Source organism: Salmo salar, chromosome 07 (assembly GCF_965601325.2).
Source record: "Salmo salar chromosome 07, fSalSal1, whole genome shotgun sequence".
NCBI classification, from domain to species: domain Eukaryota; kingdom Metazoa; phylum Chordata; class Actinopteri; order Salmoniformes; family Salmonidae; genus Salmo; species Salmo salar.
This window is the reverse complement of record NC_138297.1, coordinates 63607833-63627441: the sequence shown is the minus strand read 5'-3', so window position 1 is coordinate 63627441 and position 19609 is coordinate 63607833. Positions and strand designations below refer to the sequence as shown.

The 19609-nt window shown below is 41.9% G+C and overlaps 1 protein-coding gene across 2 annotated transcripts in view; it reads left to right on the top strand.

Annotated features, from left to right (window-relative positions):
* Positions 1-19609, top strand: part of LOC106596512 (calcium-independent phospholipase A2-gamma) — a 40275-nt gene that overhangs the window by 8087 nt on the left and 12579 nt on the right. For both annotated transcript variants that reach the window (XM_082977881.1, XM_082977880.1), the window contains exons 6-7: positions 209-266; positions 785-979. In XM_082977881.1, coding sequence (XP_082834007.1) covers positions 209-266; positions 785-979 — 253 coding nt within the window. The remainder of the gene's footprint in view (positions 1-208; positions 267-784; positions 980-19609) is intronic.

The following is a 19609-nucleotide window of genomic DNA, read 5'->3' as shown; positions in this document are numbered from 1 at the left end:
GTCATGTCAGTACCCTGCTGCTCCGTCTAGGATACTGTCATGTCAGTACCCTGCTGCTCCGTCTAGGATACTGTCATGTCAGTACCCTGCTGCTCCGTCTAGGATACTGTCATGTCAGTACCCTGCTGCTCCGTCTAGGATACTGTCATGTCAGTATATAATTTTGTCGGATTTGATAATGAAGTGGTGACTGTTTTGTGTGTAACAGGGAGAGAATGGGAGAAGGCCTCATGGTCGAGACAGCCCGGGATCCAAAATGCCCAAAGGTAAGATTTGATCTATACATCACTTTAAACAACCATATGCTTCCACAGGGAACAAAGACTTAATAAACTCCCTATAGACGGGTTGGCTGACAACGTCACCAAAATGATAGGTACGCATCGATACGGCCGGAAGGCCTGCGTTGTTACGATCCTGGATGGTCAGATAGCAACAAGGACCAGAAGCTGCATGTAGGGAATCCTAGGTTACTCATTTAGTCTCATTGTGTCTTGTTCTTGATAACATGTCTTGTTTTCAGGGGTTTTGACTCATGTCATGTCAATGCTAATATGGATCAAATTCGCTAGCTAGCTAACCAACAACTGTAACGACGCATTTAAGAGACAACAAGTGCTCATTGTGCAAATGTATTTCTGTTTTCAATAAAGATGGGAGGCTAAATATCGTTTATGTTGTTAACAATCTAAGCCAACCTGTCGGTTTTGTTGCTAAACAACCAACCCATCCATTCTCTCATGAACACGTCTTCATTTAGTTCATGCCTCTGTTCCTCCTCCAGGTGTCAGCAGTGAGCACCATAGTGAACAGGGGTCTACCTCTGAAGGCCTATGTGTTCAGGAACTACAGCCTGCTACCAGGGGTCAGGTCCCACTACATAGGAGACTGTAAACACAAGATGTGGCAGGCCATCAGAGCCTCCTCTGCCGCCCCAGGGTACTTCCAGGAGTATACACTGGGAAAAGACCTGCACCAGGTAACCAATTCATCTGTCTCTGGATGTGTAGCTTTAGTACTCTCTCTACCTCAACCCCTCTCAAATCATCTGTCTCTGGATGTGTAGCTTTAGTACTCTCTCTACCTCAACCCCTCTCAATTCATCTGTCTCTGGATGTGTAGCTTTAGTACTCTCTCTACCTCAACCCCTCTCAAATCATCTGTCTCTGGATGTGTAGCTTTAGTACTCTCTCTACCTAAACCCCTCTCAATTCATCTGTCTCTGTATGTGTAGCTTTAGTACTCTCTCTACCTCAACCCCTCTCAATTCATCTGTCTCTGGATGTGTAGCTTTAGTACTCTCTCTACCTCAACCCCTCTCAATTCATCTGTCTCTGGATGTGTAGCTTTAGTACTCTCTCTACCTCAACCCCTCTCAATTCATCTGTCTCTGGATGTGTAGCTTTAGTACTCTCTCTACCTCAACCCCTCTCAATTCATCTGTCTCTGGATGTGTAGCTTTAGTACTCTCTCTACCTCAACCCCTCTCAATTCATCTGTCTCTGGATGTGTAGCTTTAGTACTCTCTCTACCTCAACCCCTCTCAATTCATCTGTCTCTGGATGTGTAGCTTTAGTACTCTCTCTACCTCAACCCCTCTCAATTCATCTGTCTCTGGATGTGTAGCTTTAGTACTCTCTCTACCTCAACCCCTCTCAATTCATCTGTCTCTGGATGTGTAGCTTTAGTACTCTCTCTACCTCAACCCCTCTCAATTCATCTGTCTCTGGATGTGTAGCTTTAGTACTCTCTCTTTCTCTACCTCAACCCCTCTCAATTCATCTGTCTCTGGATGTGTAGCTTTAGTACTCTCTCTACCTCAACCCCTCTCAATTCATCTGTCTCTGGATGTGTAGCTTTAGTACTCTCTCTACCTCAACCCCTCTCAATTCATCTGTCTCTGGATGTGTAGCTTTAGTACTCTCTCTACCTCAACCCCTCTCAATTCATCTGTCTCTGGATGTGTAGCTTTAGTACTCTCTCTACCTCAACCCCTCTCAATTCATCTGTCTCTGGATGTGTAGCTTTAGTACTCTCTCTACCTCAACCCCTCTCAATTCATCTGTCTCTGGATGTGTAGCTTTAGTACTCTCTCTACCTCAACCCCTCTCAATTCATCTGTCTCTGGATGTGTAGCTTTAGTACTCTCTCTACCTCAACCCCTCTCAATTCATCTGTCTCTGGATGTGTAGCTTTAGTACTCTCTCTTTCTCTACCTCAACCCCTCTCAATTCATCTGTCTCTGGATGTGTAGCTTTAGTACTCTCTCTTTCTCTACCTCAACCCCTCTCAATTCATCTGTCTCTGGATGTGTAGCTTTAGTACTCTCTCTACCTCAACACCTCTCAATTCATCTGTCTCTGGATGTGTAGCTTTAGTACTCTCTCTACCTCAACCCCTCTCAATTCATCTGTCTCTGGATGTGTAGCTTTAGTACTCTCTTTTTCTCTAGCTCAACCCCTCTCAATTCATCTGTCTCTGGATGTGTAGCTTTAGTACTCTCTCTTTCTCTAGCTCAACCCCTCTCAATTCATCTGTCTCTGGATGTGTAGCTTTAGTACTCTCTCTTTCTCTAGCTCAACCCCTCTCAATTCATCTGTCTCTGGATGTGTAGCTTTAGTACTCTCTCTTTCTCTAGCTCAACCCCTCTCAATTCATCTGTCTCTGGATGTGTAGCTTTAGTACTCTCTCTTCTCTTTCTCTAGCTCAACCCCTCTCAATTCCATTTCAATTCAAATTTAAGGGGCTTCGTGGTCATGGGAAACTTATGTATACATTGCCAAAGCAAGTGAAATAGATAATAAACCAAAGTGAAATGAACAATAAAAAATAAACAGTAAACATTACACTCACAAAAGTTCCAAAAGAATAAAGACATTTGTCTATATACAGTGTTGTAACGATGTGGAAATAGTTAAAGTACAAAAGGGAAAATAAATAAATATGGGTTGTATTTACAATGGTGTTTGTTCTTCACTGGTTGACCTTTTGGCAACAGGTCACAAATCTTGCTGCTGTGATGTCACACTGTGGTGTTTCACCCAATAGATATGGGAGTTTATCAAAATTGGATTTGTTTTCAAATTCTTTGTGGATCTGTGTAATCTGAGAGAAATATGTGTCTCTAATATGGTCATACATTTGGCAGGAGGTTAGGAAGTGCATCTCAGTTTCCACCTCATTTTGTGGGCAGTGTGCACACTTCTCTTGAGAGCCACATCTGCCTACGGCGACCTTTCTCAATAGCAAGGCTATGCTCACTGAGTCTGTACATAGTCAAAGCTTTCCTTAAGTTTGGGTCAGTCACAGTGGTCAGGTATTCTGCCACTGTGTACTCTCTGTTTAGGGCCAAATATCATTCTAGTTTGCTCTGTTTTTTTGTTAATTCTTTCCAGTGTATCAAGTAATTATCTTCTTGTTCTCTCATGATTTGGTTGGGTCTAATCCTGTTACTGTCCTGGGGCTCTGTGGGGTCTGATTGTGAACAGAACTCTCACTTCAAACACACACATGAAAGACTGAGCCCCCCGTGATGGAGAAGGGTTCCTGTAGGTGCTGCTGTCTGTAGGGGAATGGGAGGAGACAGAGAATATCTGATGGAGAGCCAACCCTCTGTCAGGTTGTACCTCAACAGCCTGTTTGTTTGTCAGACTTTTCCAGCTAAACAAAATGGTATTTGACCTGTGTAATTTGGATGCCACTCCGTTGACCTGCTTTAGATTTGTTTGGTTGTAGACTGTACACCTGCGTCATAGATCGAAGGCTATTTCCTGGATGTTAGTTGGTTTCAGGAAGTAGGAAATCAGAGCTAACTGCAAAGCAAGCTCTCTTCTCAGAGCCTTAGAATATTCACTGGTTGCCATGGAGATTTCTATCTACCCGACCAAGTGGGTTTGGGCCTCCCTCCATCCCTCCATCTGGGCAGAGCCCTCACACAGCCGTTCTTTAACCTTTACCCAGTGTGAAAGGAGAGGTAGCTGCCTGCCTGCCTGCCCTACAGTCCCTTTGATCAGCCATTCACAATGGAGCACTGCCCTGCCACACACACTCCCATCATTTATTGATATTTAAACACGTACCGCACACACACGCCACAGGGTTAGTCGGTGTGAGATCTGTGTGTGTGTGGAGAGAGATGGATGATTTGGTGACATGCTTTATTTACTGTGTGCCACTGTGTTTTGGCCCTGTTTCCCTCGTTTCAAAAGCTTCACAACAGACCAAAGAGGAGAGTGTAGACTAGAGATGTATTCAAAGTCCGCAGCTCTTGACTCGCCTCTTCAGAGAGCTGCGTTGTTTTGGGAGTTTTCTCTGCTGTTCAATGGACATATTTAGTTGTTTTAATGTGCCAGTAATCATTTGAATCCTTAGTTTGTCATGAGACTTGGAGGTTATCTTGGATGAAGCTCCTTTTGATCATTGAACTTCCTGCTTCAACATTCTGATAAGGCTAAGTCCATTTCATGACACAGGGCTTTCATTATCATAATGTCCCTTCAGCTCTCTCTCTTCTCTGACAATGCTACATACCCAGTGGACAGGCCTAACTAATATGCTATTACATAGTCAATAGACTCTTATCACTAATCCCTTTGTGTGTGTGTGTGTGTGTGTGTGTGTGTGTGTGTGTGTGTGTGTGTGTGTGTGTGTGTGTGTGTGTGTGTGTGTGTGTGTGTGTGTGGATTAAAATGTAAGTAGCAGCTGTAGCTCTTGGCTGAGAAAGCGGTTGACAGCTGAACTCCCTCTGCTCTCAGTCAGTCCGGATGGAGATGCCCGTCCATAATAAATCAGTGTTTTAAAGGGGAATGAAAACACTAGGCTTTAGAACACCAGCTAACTGCTCTGAAATGTACTCAGTCCATGACCTCTGCATGCATTAATAAGATACATTTGCTGGTGTCAAACCATATATGAAAACATGATACATATTTTGAAAGCTGAGAAACAGCCCTTTCAAATGATATGAGAAATTGGCACCACAGCCATCAAATGGTAATCAGTCAAGAAAACACACGTTTCTTTCCCAAACAACTGCCACACAACTTCCTAATGAAGATGGAGAAAAACTTAAGGCATATTGAGTGTTCCGTGTTCTGTAAGGATTGATCATCTGAAATCACAATAGTAATACCTTTTACTGTGAATGAGTTAGACGTTTTAGGGACCAGTGGTATTTTCTAGAATTCTATGGAATGTTCTGTGACATTTTCCTATCTGGATAGTATATTAAGCACATACAGTACCAGTCAAAAGTTTGGACCTACTCATTCAAGGGTTTTTCTTTATTTGGACTATTTTCTACATTGTAGAATAATAGTGAAGACATCAGAACTATAAAATAACACATATGGAATCATGTAGTAACCAAAAAGATTCTTCAAAGTAGCCCTGCTTTGCCTTGATGACTGCTTTGCACACTGAGTCTAAGCTTTCAAAAGGGTCATTATCTAGCTGGCTTGGTTAGCTATCATCATCATTTATTTATTTAACTAGGAAAGTCAGTTAAGAACACATTTTTATTTACAATGATGGCCTACCTCGGCCAAACCCTAACCTGGATGACACTGGGCCAATTATGCGCCGCCCTATGGGACTCCCAATCACGGCCGGTTGTGATACAGCCTGGAATCGAACCAGGGTCTGTAGTGATGCCTCCAGCACTGAGATGCAGTGCCTTAGACCGCTGTGCCACTCAGGAGCCCATAACGGTTAGGCTTCAGGTTTAGGCTAGATTCATTATTGAGATCAACAGGCTAAGCTACTATTTTCAGGAATCATATCGCAGATAAACAGACACCTCCTAATGAGATATCTAGCTATGTAGCTAGCTAATAATTATAGCTAAGGGGATCCTAGCTAGCTTATCTACATTTTACTTGTAAAATATTTCTGTTTATCATAGTTAGTCTTTCATTTTAAGAACAACTACACTGTAGAAAAGTAGCCTACACATTAGTCAAAGCGCTGTCTGGTGATCCAATGATGACAGCGAAGATATTTCATCCAGTGGAGAAGTGCAATTGAAGCACGAAATTAGTCCTTTTACATTCATGATTTGGCGTGAACCCTGACTGAAGCCGAGCAGAATTTACAACAACAATAATTTGAGTCCTGCGCTAATGCGACCACACACTCACACAGGGCCAGTTTTAGCCTTTTGTGGACCTAAGCAAGATTTTAGGGGCCTCCCTCTTGACAGCAGAGAGAAAAACATTTATGTTTTAAAGTAAGTTTTCTGTAATTCTACACATGTTGCCATGGGGTGTAGAGAACATGTTGCTGTTTTAAAGTATGTTTACTGCAGTTCTATACCTGTTGCCAAGGGGAAGAGTTTTTTGTTGTTGCAATTCTACCCATTTTGCAATGGGTTAGAGAGATTGTTTCAGTTTTAAAGCAAATGTCCTGCAATTTTACTTTCTACACATTTTTCCACAACTCATGCCATGTTGATGATATCTGAGTGACTAACAAAATCAATGGGTGCCCCCTGGCGATCAGGGCCCCTGGGTACGTGCCATGCCTGTCCAGTCGGTAATTCGACCATGATTACTACAAGTTTAGATAGCTGGCTAGACTAACTTTAAAATAAAAAAAATTGTTAGTTGACATGGCAAACTGTGACTGACATAAGAAAAGATAAATTGCTGATGCACAACCACATTTATCATCTTGTGTATTCTACTATTCATATCTCAACAGTAAATTGAGACACCGACTGAGTTCCTGTTTTGGGGGTCTGGGGCCCCCTAGTGGCCTGGGACCCTAAACGTCTGCTTATGTTGCCTATGCCCGGAGCCGGCCCTGCACACACACATTGCGGATGGGTGCCACGGTAATGGTCGTAATGTCCAACTCCGTCCCTCCACTCTGTCAGTAATAACATGGACCAGTGCCCTGGGTTGGCATCAGTCCATTGACCCAAGCCAAAGCTCTTAGATTGGCCAAGCAGAATCATCCTAGGAACCTCACAATCAGAGAGTGGTTTATTTATTTGACCTTTATTTAGCCTTGAATAAAGACTTGGGAGTGTCTGTATGGAACCGCTAGACCAACTTTGATTTAACCAAGCAACAACTAAAAAAGGTACATTTCCTGAAGACATTGTGTGTGCTTGCTTCAGCTGTAGTTTTATGGTAGTGGAAGTAGTAGAAGGCTGATGTGTATTTCCAGTGACCACCTGGAGAGAGCAGGCAGGGAGGAGTTGATACTTCTCTGTGCTGTTCTCTACATTCCCCTTGGAGCTGAGTAATGTTCTATTGGCCGTTTGACCCGACATTGTCATTCAGGACTCCAGATTCTCACTCTCCCTCTATTCTTCAACACCACAGATGCCATTTCTCAAAGATCATCTGCCAGACAGAGTTTGACTGAGGCAGTGGAGTTGACCTGTTTCTCACTGTGTCTACCATCCTTACACAGTAAATAAAATCTAAGTTTATTGGTTGCGTACACATAATACCTAGCAATACACACAAACATCCAGAAAAAAATGTAATAATAGTTAGGATGAGCCATCGCTAGAATACAGTATAAAGTGGGTGAAACAGTATGTAAACATTTATTAATGTGACCAGTGTTCAATGACTCTATGTACCAAGGGCAGCAGTCTCTAAGGTGCAGGGTAGAGTACTGGGTGGAGGATGGCTAGTGGTGACTATTTAACAGTCTGATGGCCTGGAGATAGGAGTTTCTAAGTCTCTTGGTTCCAGCTTTGATGCACCTGTACTGTCTCCACCTTCTAGATGTTAGCAGGGTGAACAGGCTGTGGATCGGGTGGCTGAGGTCCTTGATGATCTTCTTGTCCTTCCTGTGACACCGGGTGCTGTAGATGTCCTGGAGGGCAGGAAGTGTGGCCCCGGTTAATGCGTTGCGCTTACCGCACCGCCTGCTACGGTTGTATAGTACTGGTTCTATAGTAGATCCATGGTGAACTAATACACAGTGATCTGGTATATTTAAACATGTAGCTAGTCTGGCTCGGTTGTATAGTACTGCTTCTATAGTAGATCCATGGTGAACTAATACACAGTGATCTGGTATATTTAAACATGTAGCTAGTCTGGCTGGGTTGTATAGTACTGGTTCTATAGTAGATCCATGGTGAACTAATACACAGTGATCTGGTATATTTAAACATGTAGCTAGTCTGGCAAGGTTGTATAGTACTGGTTCTATAGTAGATCCATGGTGAACTAATACACAGTGATCTGGTATATATAAACATGTAGCTAGTCTGGCTCAGTTGTATAGTACTGGTTCTATAGTAGATCCATGGTGAACTAATACACAGTGATCTGGTATATTTAAACATGTAGCTAGTCTGGCTCGGTTGTATAGTACTGGTTCTATAGTAGATCCATGGTGAACTAATACACAGTGATCTGGTATATATAAACATGTAGCTAGTCTGGCTCGGTTGTATAGTACTGGTTCTATAGTAGATCCATGGTGAACTAATACACAGTGATCTGGTATATTTAAACATGTAGCTAGTCTGGCTCGGTTGTATAGTACTGGTTCTATAGTAGATCCATGGTGAACTAATACACAGTGATCTGGTATATTTAAACATGTAGCTAGTCTGGCTCGGTTGTATAGTACTGGTTCTATAGTAGATCCATGGTGAACTAATACACAGTGATCTGGTATATTTAAACATGTAGCTAGTCTGGCTCGGTTGTATAGTACTGGTTCTATAGTAGATCCATGGTGAACTAATACACAGTGATCTGGTATATATAAACATGTAGCTAGTCTGGCTCGGTTGTATAGTACTGGTTCTATAGTAGATCCATGGTGAACTAATACACAGTGATCTGGTATATTTAAACATGTAGCTAGTCTGGCTGGGTTGTATAGTACTGGTTCTATAGTAGATCCATGGTGAACTAATACACAGTGATCTGGTATATTTAAACATGTAGCTAGTCTGGCTGGGTTGTATAGTACTGGTTCTATAGTAGATCCATGGTGAACTAATACACAGTGATCTGGTATATTTAAACATGTAGCTAGTCTGGCTCAGCCATGTGCAGTTTAGTTCACTGGTGTTTGTTTTACTGGCATTAGCATGAATGTTGTTCCGTCATAAATACACTGTGACAGAGAGGATACGTCCCAAATGCCACCCTATTCCCTATATAGTGCACAACCTTTGACCACAGCCCTATAGTAGTGCACTACATAGGGAATAGGGTGCTATTTCTGGGACACCCAGAGTCTAGAGGGGAGATGAGCAGAGCGTGGCTCCCAGTTCGACCTCCCCAGTGTTCATGAGGCAATGGGACAGAAAATGGGATCTCTTCTGCCTCAGCTGAATGCAACATATCCTCTCTCCCATTCCCTGTCATCTGCCCATCTGGACACAGATAAACAATGAGACGAGAGCCAGTACATCCATTTTGTGCTAGTGTTGTGTTAGGATATCATGCATGAAGAGAAGCTGAGAAGCCTCAGTCAGGGACTCTCAGGTTGGATTTAAATGAGCAGGTGTGTTTGTTATAGCTAGCTAAATGACCTGCTGTTATGGGGATTTAAATGAGCAGGTTTGTTTGTTATAGCTAGCTAAATGACCTGCTGTTATGGGGATTTAAATGAGCAGGTTTGTTTGTTATAGCTAGCTAAATGACCTGCTGCTGTTATGGGGATTTAAATGAGCAGGTTTGTTTGTTATAGCTAGCTAAATGACCTGCTGCTGTTATGGGGATTTAAATGAGCAGGTTTGTTTGTTATAGCTAGCTAAATGACCTGCTGTTATGGGGATTTTGTCACGTTGCGCCAATTCGAATCTGGTATTAGGATATAAACAAACCATGCAACTTAGTTTTGCAATGATTTATTTAATTCATAAATAGAATGATAGTACAAATGGAAAATATGATGTTCGTATATATATATATATATATATACGGTCTCGCTGTGACACCACGCAGGGCAAACAGAGAAGAGAGCGTCACATCCTATTGTTCTCTCTTATATACTATGACAGAGATAGTTCCCGCTCAATGCTGGCCTGTCAGGGCGAGGATGAGCGTGGTTTAAACTTGCTCATCCTAACGTCGGCGTGCAGGCAGGTCCCAGCCTAGTGACGCACTTCCTGTCGCCGGGTGTAGTTCTTGTCTTCAGCAGTTGACTTATCCGTAGTTTCTATACTTAATATTGTAGCATAGCTTCCCCGGTATATTATATAGGTTATGCAAACAAATAGCCAGTTCAACCCTAACAATTTAAATGAGCAGGTTTGTTTGTTATAGCTAGCTAAATGACCTGCTGCTGTTATGGGGATTTAAATGAGCAGGTTGGTTTGTTATAGCTAGCTAAATGACCTACTGCTGTTATGGGGATTTAAATGAGCGGGTTTGTTTGTTATAGCTAGCTAAATGACCTGCTGCTGTTATGGGGATTTAAATGAGCAGGTTTGTTTGTTATAGCTAGCTAAATGACCTACTGCTGTTATGGGGATTTAAATGAGCAGGTTTGTTTGTTATAGCTAGCTAAATGACCTGCTGCTGTTATGGGGATTTAAATGAGCAGGTTTGTTTGTTATAGCTAGCTAAATGACCTGCTGCTGTTATGGGGATTTAAATGAGCAGGTTTGTTTGTTATAGCTAGCTAAATGACCTACTGCTGTTATGGGGATTTAAATGAGCGGGTTTGTTTGTTATAGCTAGCTAAATGACCTGCTGTTATGGGGATTTAAATGAGCAGGCTTGTTTGTTATAGCTAGCTAAATGACCTGCTGTTATGGGGATTTAAATGAGCAGGTTTGTTTGTTATAGCTAGCTAAATGACCTGCTGCTGTTATGGGGATTTAAATGAGCAGGTTTGTTTGTTATAGCTAGCTAAATGACCTGCTGTTATGGGGATTTAAATGAGCAGGTTTGTTTGTTATAGCTAGCTAAATGACCTACTGTTATGGGGATTTAAAAGAGCAGGTTTGTTTGTTATAGCTAGCTAAATGACCTGCTGCTGTTATGGGGATTTAAATGAGCAGGTTTGTTTGTTATAGCTAGCTAAATGACCTGCTGTTATGGGGATTTAAATGAGCAGGCTTGTTTGTTATAGCTAGCTAAATGACCTGCTGTTATGGGGATTTAAATGAGCAGGTTTGTTTGTTATAGCTAGCTAAATGACCTACTGCTGTTATGGGGATTTAAATGAGCAGGTTTGTTTGTTATAGCTAGCTAAATGACCTGCTGCTGTTATGGGGATTTAAATGAGCAGGTTTGTTTGTTATAGCTAGCTAAATGACCTACTGCTGTTATGGGGATTTAAATGAGCAGGTTTGTTTGTTATAGCTAGCTAAATGACCTGCTGCTGTTATGGGGATTTAAATGAGCAGGTTTGTTTGTTATAGCTAGCTAAATGACCTACTGCTGTTATGGGGATTTAAATGAGCGGGTGTGTTTGTTATAGCTAGCTAAATGACCTGCTGCTGTTATGGGGATTTAAATGAGCAGGTTGGTTTGTTATAGCTAGCTAAATGACCTGCTGTTATGGGGATTTAAATGAGCAGGTTTGTTTGTTATAGCTAGCTAAATGACCTGCTGCTGTTATGGGGATTTAAATGAGCAGGTTTGTTTGTTATAGCTAGCTAAATGACCTACTGCTGTTATGGGGATTTAAATGAGCAGGTTTGTTTGTTATAGCTAGCTAAATGACCTGCTGCTGTTATGGGGATTTAAATGAGCAGGTTTGTTTGTTATAGCTAGCTAAATGACCTGCTGTTATGGGGATTTAAATGAGCAGGTTTGTTTGTTATAGCTAGCTAAATGACCTGCTGCTGTTATGGGGATTTAAATGAGCAGGTTTGTTTGTTATAGCTAGCTAAATGACCTGCTGCTGTTATGGGGATTTAAATGAGCAGGTTTGTTTGTTATAGCTAGCTAAATGACCTACTGCTGTTATGGGGATTTAAATGAGCAGGTTTGTTTGTTATAGCTAGCTAAATGACCTGCTGCTGTTATGGGGATTTAAATGAGCAGGTTTGTTTGTTATAGCTAGCTAAATGACCTGCTGTTATGGGGATTTAAATGAGCAGGTGTGTTTGTTATAGCTAGCTAAATGACCTGCTGCTGTTATGGGGATTTAAATGAGCAGGTTTGTTTGTTATAGCTAGCTAAATGACCTGCTGCTGTTATGGGGATTTAAATGAGCAGGTTTGTTTGTTATAGCTAGCTAAATGACCTGCTGTTGTTATGGGGATTTCAATCCAAGCTCATGGCCATATTATCTTACTTGTGAAATTATGACATTGCCTTTTTCTTTGTATACGTAAACTAAAATTCCAATTTTCCTTGTTGAAAAGCAATGACAACATGAGAATTTAATTGTTTTTTTTTTAGTTTACTTCCTGACTCCAACACAGATATAGGCCAAGAATGTTGACTTGTTGTGATTGGAAAAAGGTATATAGTGATTGGAAGGTTGACCCTCATTAAGGCTATGTGACCATAGAGGTCAGGGAATAGAACCAGCTGCCGTAATGAAATACTGTGGCGAGGAGACCTTTGGATCAACACTCACTACCAGGACTATTATAGGGGGAGTGGTTGGCTCAGTCATGAAGAAAATAGACAAGCATATTCCTAGCATTGTTTATTTGAATAATACTAACAAGTATAATGGGGAACAGGATGCCTAAGCAGTTATTTTAGTGTTTAGTGTCAATAGTGTTTTGGTCATTTGTGGGCTATGGAGAAGGACTGTGAGATTCAGGTGAAAGTTTCATCTACAGTGGTAATTAACTGTGATGTTAAGGTGTGGCCAGGTTCCAACCACACTGTGGCTTTATCTCTCTGTGAGAAGCTGGAAAGGATTCCCAAATTAGCCCAATCACTAGGTGACCAACGTACGAGAAAATCATTGACCTTTTATAATACTAATAATAGCCCAGGAACTCCAGATTAAAATGGGCTATCTAGCTAAATCTGGTGCAGTGGCATGTTGTACATGGCCCTTGACAAATAAACAAATAAATAAATAAATAAACAGGAAGGGCCCAATGCTGTGTTCTCTCTCTGTAGCTGTGTGTGGATGGATCTATACTCAGTCAATATTAACCTTCTCTCAGACTTCCTAGACATTCAGACCTCCTCTGTTTGCTCTACCATGCCAACTCTCCCTTGTCAACATATTTTTCTCATTTCTCTCTTTTTCTCATTTCTCTCTTTCTCTCTATCTCTCTCTCGTGTGTTGTAATTGGTTCACAGCCTACTCCAATCCAGTTAAAGAGGGCTCTGTCCCTGTCTGTCTTACTGAGAAACAGAGGATTCCCAGGACCATTGATCAGGTCCTCATGTGTAATTGGGGCTTTCCTCTCAGCAGTTTACCCTCTTCTCCTCAGCTGGAGTCATTGCAAGACAATTGGATCAGCCGTTAAAAGGGTTTTGGTGATAAGTTAATATGACCTTTTTGACAGGTTGTCCTTGCAAAGCAGAATATGTTCTCACTTGTATAAATAACGTTATTTTTTTATTTTTTTGTCTTGTATATGTTTTCTTTGTCTTGTATATCATTTGAAAATGACAGTTTCCTGTCTGTACTTCCTGGTAATAATTGTAAGGTGCCCACATGGATAGATAGAGATATCTTTATATATGTGCCATTATGGTGTCTGTGAGTGCACAGGCAGCGCCATCGAGGCCATCTCCATTTTGAAGCAGTCCATTTTCTTCTACTACTTCTATGATTTAGCTAACAAACTGAAAGTGTCCACACCTCATGAGTATAATTCATTCGCTGATCCCTCCTGATGACCCAGATGGAATCATGTGATCCTTCCTTAACCCATAGGAAGTCCCACCCAGACTTCTTTAAAATTGTGGAAGCCCGCAATGGCCATGCCAACACGAGTTTTATCCATCTAGAGTCCTCTAACTCTAAGGTACCAGAACAAAGCTTGGTTGTTATTTTGACAGAGGCACTGAACAGCACTGTACTGTGGTTCTATAGAACTTCCTTCACAGCTTGTGTGCTAGTTACCTTGTTACCTTCAGCATGTTAGTTTGCCAGGGACATACTGTATCATGATAACATAAAGACCAGGGATCTGGTCACACTGTACCAGGGTCATACTGTACCAGGGACATACTGTATCATGATAACATAAAGACCAGGGATCTGGTCACACTGTACCAGGGACATACTGTATCATGATAACATAAAGACCAGGGATCTGGTCATACTGTACCAGGGACATACTGTACCAGGGACATACTGTATCATGATAACATAAAGACCAGGGATCTGGTCATACTGTACCAGGGACATACTGTATCATGATAACATAAAGACCAGTGATCTGGTCACACTGTACCAGGGTCATACTGTACCAGGGACATACTGTATCATGATAACATAAAGACCAGGGATCTGGTCACACTGTACCAGGGACATACTGTATCATGATAACATAAAGACCAGTGATCTGGTCACACTGTACCAGGGACATACTGTATCATGATAACATAAAGACCAGGGATCTGGTCACACTGTACCAGGGACATACTGTACCAGGGACATACTGTATCATGATAATATAAAGACCAGGGATCTGGTCACACTGTACCAGGGACATACTGTATCATGATAACATAAAGACCAGTGATCTGGTCACACTGTACCAGGGACATACTGTACCAGGGACATACTGTATCATGATAACATAAAGACCAGTGATCTGGTCACACTGTACCAGGGACATACTGTATCATGATAACATAAAGACCAGTGATCTGGTCATACTGTACCAGGGACATACTGTATCATGATAACATAAAGACCAGTGATCTGGTCACACTGTACCAGGGACATACTGTATCATGATAACATAAAGACCAGTGATCTGGTCATACTGTACCAGGGTCATACTGTACCAGGGACATACTGTATCATGATAACATAAAGACCAGTGATCTGGTCACACTGTACCAGGGTCATACTGTACCAGGGACATACTGTATCATGATAACATAAAGACCAGGGATCTGGTCACACTGTACCAGGGACATACTGTATCATGATAACATAAAGACCAGTGATCTGGTCACACTGTACCAGGGACATACTGTATCATGATAACATAAAGACCAGTGATCTGGTCACACTGTACCAGGGTCATACTGTACCAGGGACATACTGTATCATGATAACATAAAGACCAGGGATCTGGTCACACTGTACCAGGGACATACTGTATCATGATAACATAAAGACCAGTGATCTGGTCACACTGTACCAGGGTCATACTGTACCAGGGACATACTGTATCATGATAACATAAAGACCAGTGATCTGGTCACACTGTACCAGGGTCATACTGTACCAGGGTCATACTGTATCATGATAACATAAAGACCAGTGATCTGGTCACACTGTACCAGGGACATACTGTATCATGATAACATAAAGACCAGTGATCTGGTCATACTGTACCAGGGACATACTGTATCATGATAACATAAAGACCAGTGATCTGGTCACACTGTACCAGGGACATACTGTATCATGATAATATAAAGACCAGGGATCTGGTCACACTGTACCAGGGACATACTGTATCATGATAACATAAAGACCAGTGATCTGGTCATACTGTACCAGGGACATACTGTATCATGATAACATAAAGACCAGGGATCTGGTCATACTGTACCAGGGACATACTGTATCATGATAATATAAAGACCAGTGATCTGGTCATACTGTACCAGGGACATACTGTATCATGATAACATAAAGACCAGTGATCTGGTCATACTGTACCAGGGACATACTGTATCATGATAACATAAAGACCAGTGATCTGGTCACACTGTACCAGGGACATACTGTATCATGATAACATAAAGACCAGTGATCTGGTCACACTGTACCAGGGTCATACTGTACCAGGGTCATACTGTATCATGATAACATAAAGACCAGTGATCTGGTCACACTGTACCAGGGACATACTGTACCAGGGACATACTGTATCATGATAACATAAAGACCAGTGATCTGGTCACACTGTACCAGGGACATACTGTATCATGATAACATAAAGACCAGTGATCTGGTCACACTGTACCAGGGACATACTGTATCATGATAACATAAAGACCAGTGATCTGGTCATACTGTACCAGGGTCATACTGTACCAGGGACATACTGTATCATGATAACATAAAGACCAGTGATCTGGTCACACTGTACCAGGGTCATACTGTACCAGGGACATACTGTATCATGATAACATAAAGACCAGGGATCTGGTCACACTGTACCAGGGACATACTGTATCATGATAACATAAAGACCAGTGATCTGGTCACACTGTACCAGGGACATACTGTATCATGATAACATAAAGACCAGTGATCTGGTCACACTGTACCAGGGTCATACTGTACCAGGGACATACTGTATCATGATAACATAAAGACCAGGGATCTGGTCACACTGTACCAGGGACATACTGTATCATGATAACATAAAGACCAGTGATCTGGTCACACTGTACCAGGGTCATACTGTACCAGGGACATACTGTATCATGATAACATAAAGACCAGTGATCTGGTCACACTGTACCAGGGTCATACTGTACCAGGGACATACTGTATCATGATAACATAAAGACCAGTGATCTGGTCACACTGTACCAGGGACATACTGTATCATGATAACATAAAGACCAGTGATCTGGTCATACTGTACCAGGGACATACTGTATCATGATAACATAAAGACCAGTGATCTGGTCACACTGTACCAGGGACATACTGTATCATGATAATATAAAGACCAGGGATCTGGTCACACTGTACCAGGGACATACTGTATCATGATAACATAAAGACCAGTGATCTGGTCATACTGTACCAGGGACATACTGTATCATGATAACATAAAGACCAGGGATCTGGTCATACTGTACCAGGGACATACTGTATCATGATAATATAAAGACCAGTGATCTGGTCATACTGTACCAGGGACATACTGTATCATGATAACATAAAGACCAGTGATCTGGTCATACTGTACCAGGGACATACTGTATCATGATAACATAAAGACCAGTGATCTGGTCACACTGTACCAGGGACATACTGTATCATGATAACATAAAGACCAGTGATCTGGTCACACTGTACCAGGGTCATACTGTACCAGGGACATACTGTATCATGATAACATAAAGACCAGTGATCTGGTCATACTGTACCAGGGACATACTGTACCAGGGACATACTGTATCATGATAACATAAAGACCAGTGATCTGGTCACACTGTACCAGGGACATACTGTATCATGATAACATAAAGACCAGTGATCTGGTCACACTGTACCAGGGACATACTGTATCATGATAACATAAAGACCAGTGATCTGGTCACACTGTACCAGGGACATACTGTATCATGATAACATAAAGACCAGTGATCTGGTCACACTGTACCAGGGTCATACTGTACCAGGGACATACTGTATCATGATAACATAAAGACCAGTGATCTGGTCATACTGTACCAGGGACATACTGTATCATGATAACATAAAGACCAGTGATCTGGTCACACTGTACCAGGGACATACTGTACCAGGGACATACTGTATCATGATAACATAAAGACCAGGGATCTGGTCACACTGTACCAGGGACATACTGTATCATGATAACATAAAGACCAGTGATCTGGTCACACTGTACCAGGGACATACTGTATCATGATAACATAAAGACCAGGGATCTGGTCACACTGTACCAGGGACATACTGTATCATGATAATATAAAGACCAGTGATCTGGTCACACTGTACCAGGGTCATACTGTACCAGGGACATACTGTATCATGATAACATAAAGACCAGTGATCTGGTCATACTGTACCAGGGTCATACTGTACCAGGGACATACTGTATCATGATAACATAAAGACCAGTGATCTGGTCACACTGTACCAGGGACATACTGTATCATGATAACATAAAGACCAGTGATCTGGTCACACTGTACCAGGGACATACTGTATCATGATAATATAAAGACCAGGGATCTGGTCACACTGTACCAGGGTCATACTGTATCATGATAACATAAAGACCAGTGATCTGGTCATACTGTACCAGGGACATACTGTATCATGATAACATAAAGACCAGTGATCTGGTCACACTGTACCAGGGTCACACTGTACCAGGGACATACTGTATCATGATAACATAAAGACCAGTGATCTGGTCACACTGTACCAGGGACATACTGTATCATGATAATATAAAGACCAGTGATCTGGTCACACTGTACCAGGGTCATACTGTACCAGGGACATACTGTATCATGATAATATAAAGACCAGGGATCTGGTCACACTGTACCAGGGACATACTGTATCATGATAACATAAAGACCAGTGATCTGGTCATACTGTACCAGGGACATACTGTATCATGATAACATAAAGACCAGGGATCTGGTCACACTGTACCAGGGACATACTGTATCATGATAATATAAAGACCAGTGATCTGGTCACACTGTACCAGGGACATACTGTATCATGATAATATAAAGACCAGTGATCTGGTCACACTGTACCAGGGACATACTGTATCATGATAATATAAAGACCAGTGATCTGGTCACACTGTACCAGGGACATACTGTATCATGATAACATAAAGACCAGTGATCTGGTCACACTGTACCAGGGACATACTGTACCAGGGTCATACTGTATCATGATAACATAAAGACCAGGGATCTGGTCACACTGTACCAGGGACATACTGTATCATGATAACATAAAGACCAGTGATCTGGTCACACTGTACCAGGGACATACTGTACCAGGGTCATACTGTATCATGATAACATAAAGACCAGTGATCTGGTCACAGTTTAAATGCAAACAGGCAAGGTTTTATTTGGCTAGTTTAGTGTTTAATCATGAGGCCTGCAGCGAAGTGTCAAGACGCATTAAGGTGCCATGAAATCTCTGCTTAGTCACGATGATGCACAACAGGAGAATCACTTTGGCTTGTTGGTTAACAGGTCTCAAGAGCCTGAGGAACAACAAATAATCACCTAATTAAAAAACAACAGTTAGCACTGAGAATTGTCTTGTAATATGTTCACTATCACTGTTGACTGACATTTCCTCTAGATTGAAAGCCCAAATAGTGACACTTTCATGCCAGTCAGGGCCCACTTCCTTATTCCAATTCCTGGAGTGTTTTTAGAAGAGGCAGTGCTGGATATAACGCCATGGCAACACTGGAGACTCATTGTGTTGTTTCTCTTTAGTGTCTCTGTAGTGAGAAGCCAGTGAGGTTGTTGAGAGAGAGGCTTAGCCCAGGGAGCTGTTGTAGCTCCGACCCCCACAGAGTGGAAATGACCTTTGACCTGCAGTCAGCAGGAGTCAAGGCCTTATTGTGAGCCACACTCTCTCCCACAGTTCACCATGAGTAGATCATTGTTTTAGCAGTTTAATCCTATCCAAACAGCCCAGTTTGAAAACCCTTCACCCAGACTGCATTCCAAATTACACCCTATTCCCTATGTAGTGCATTACTTATTACCAGGGCCCATAGGGCTCTCAGAAGTAGTGCACTATA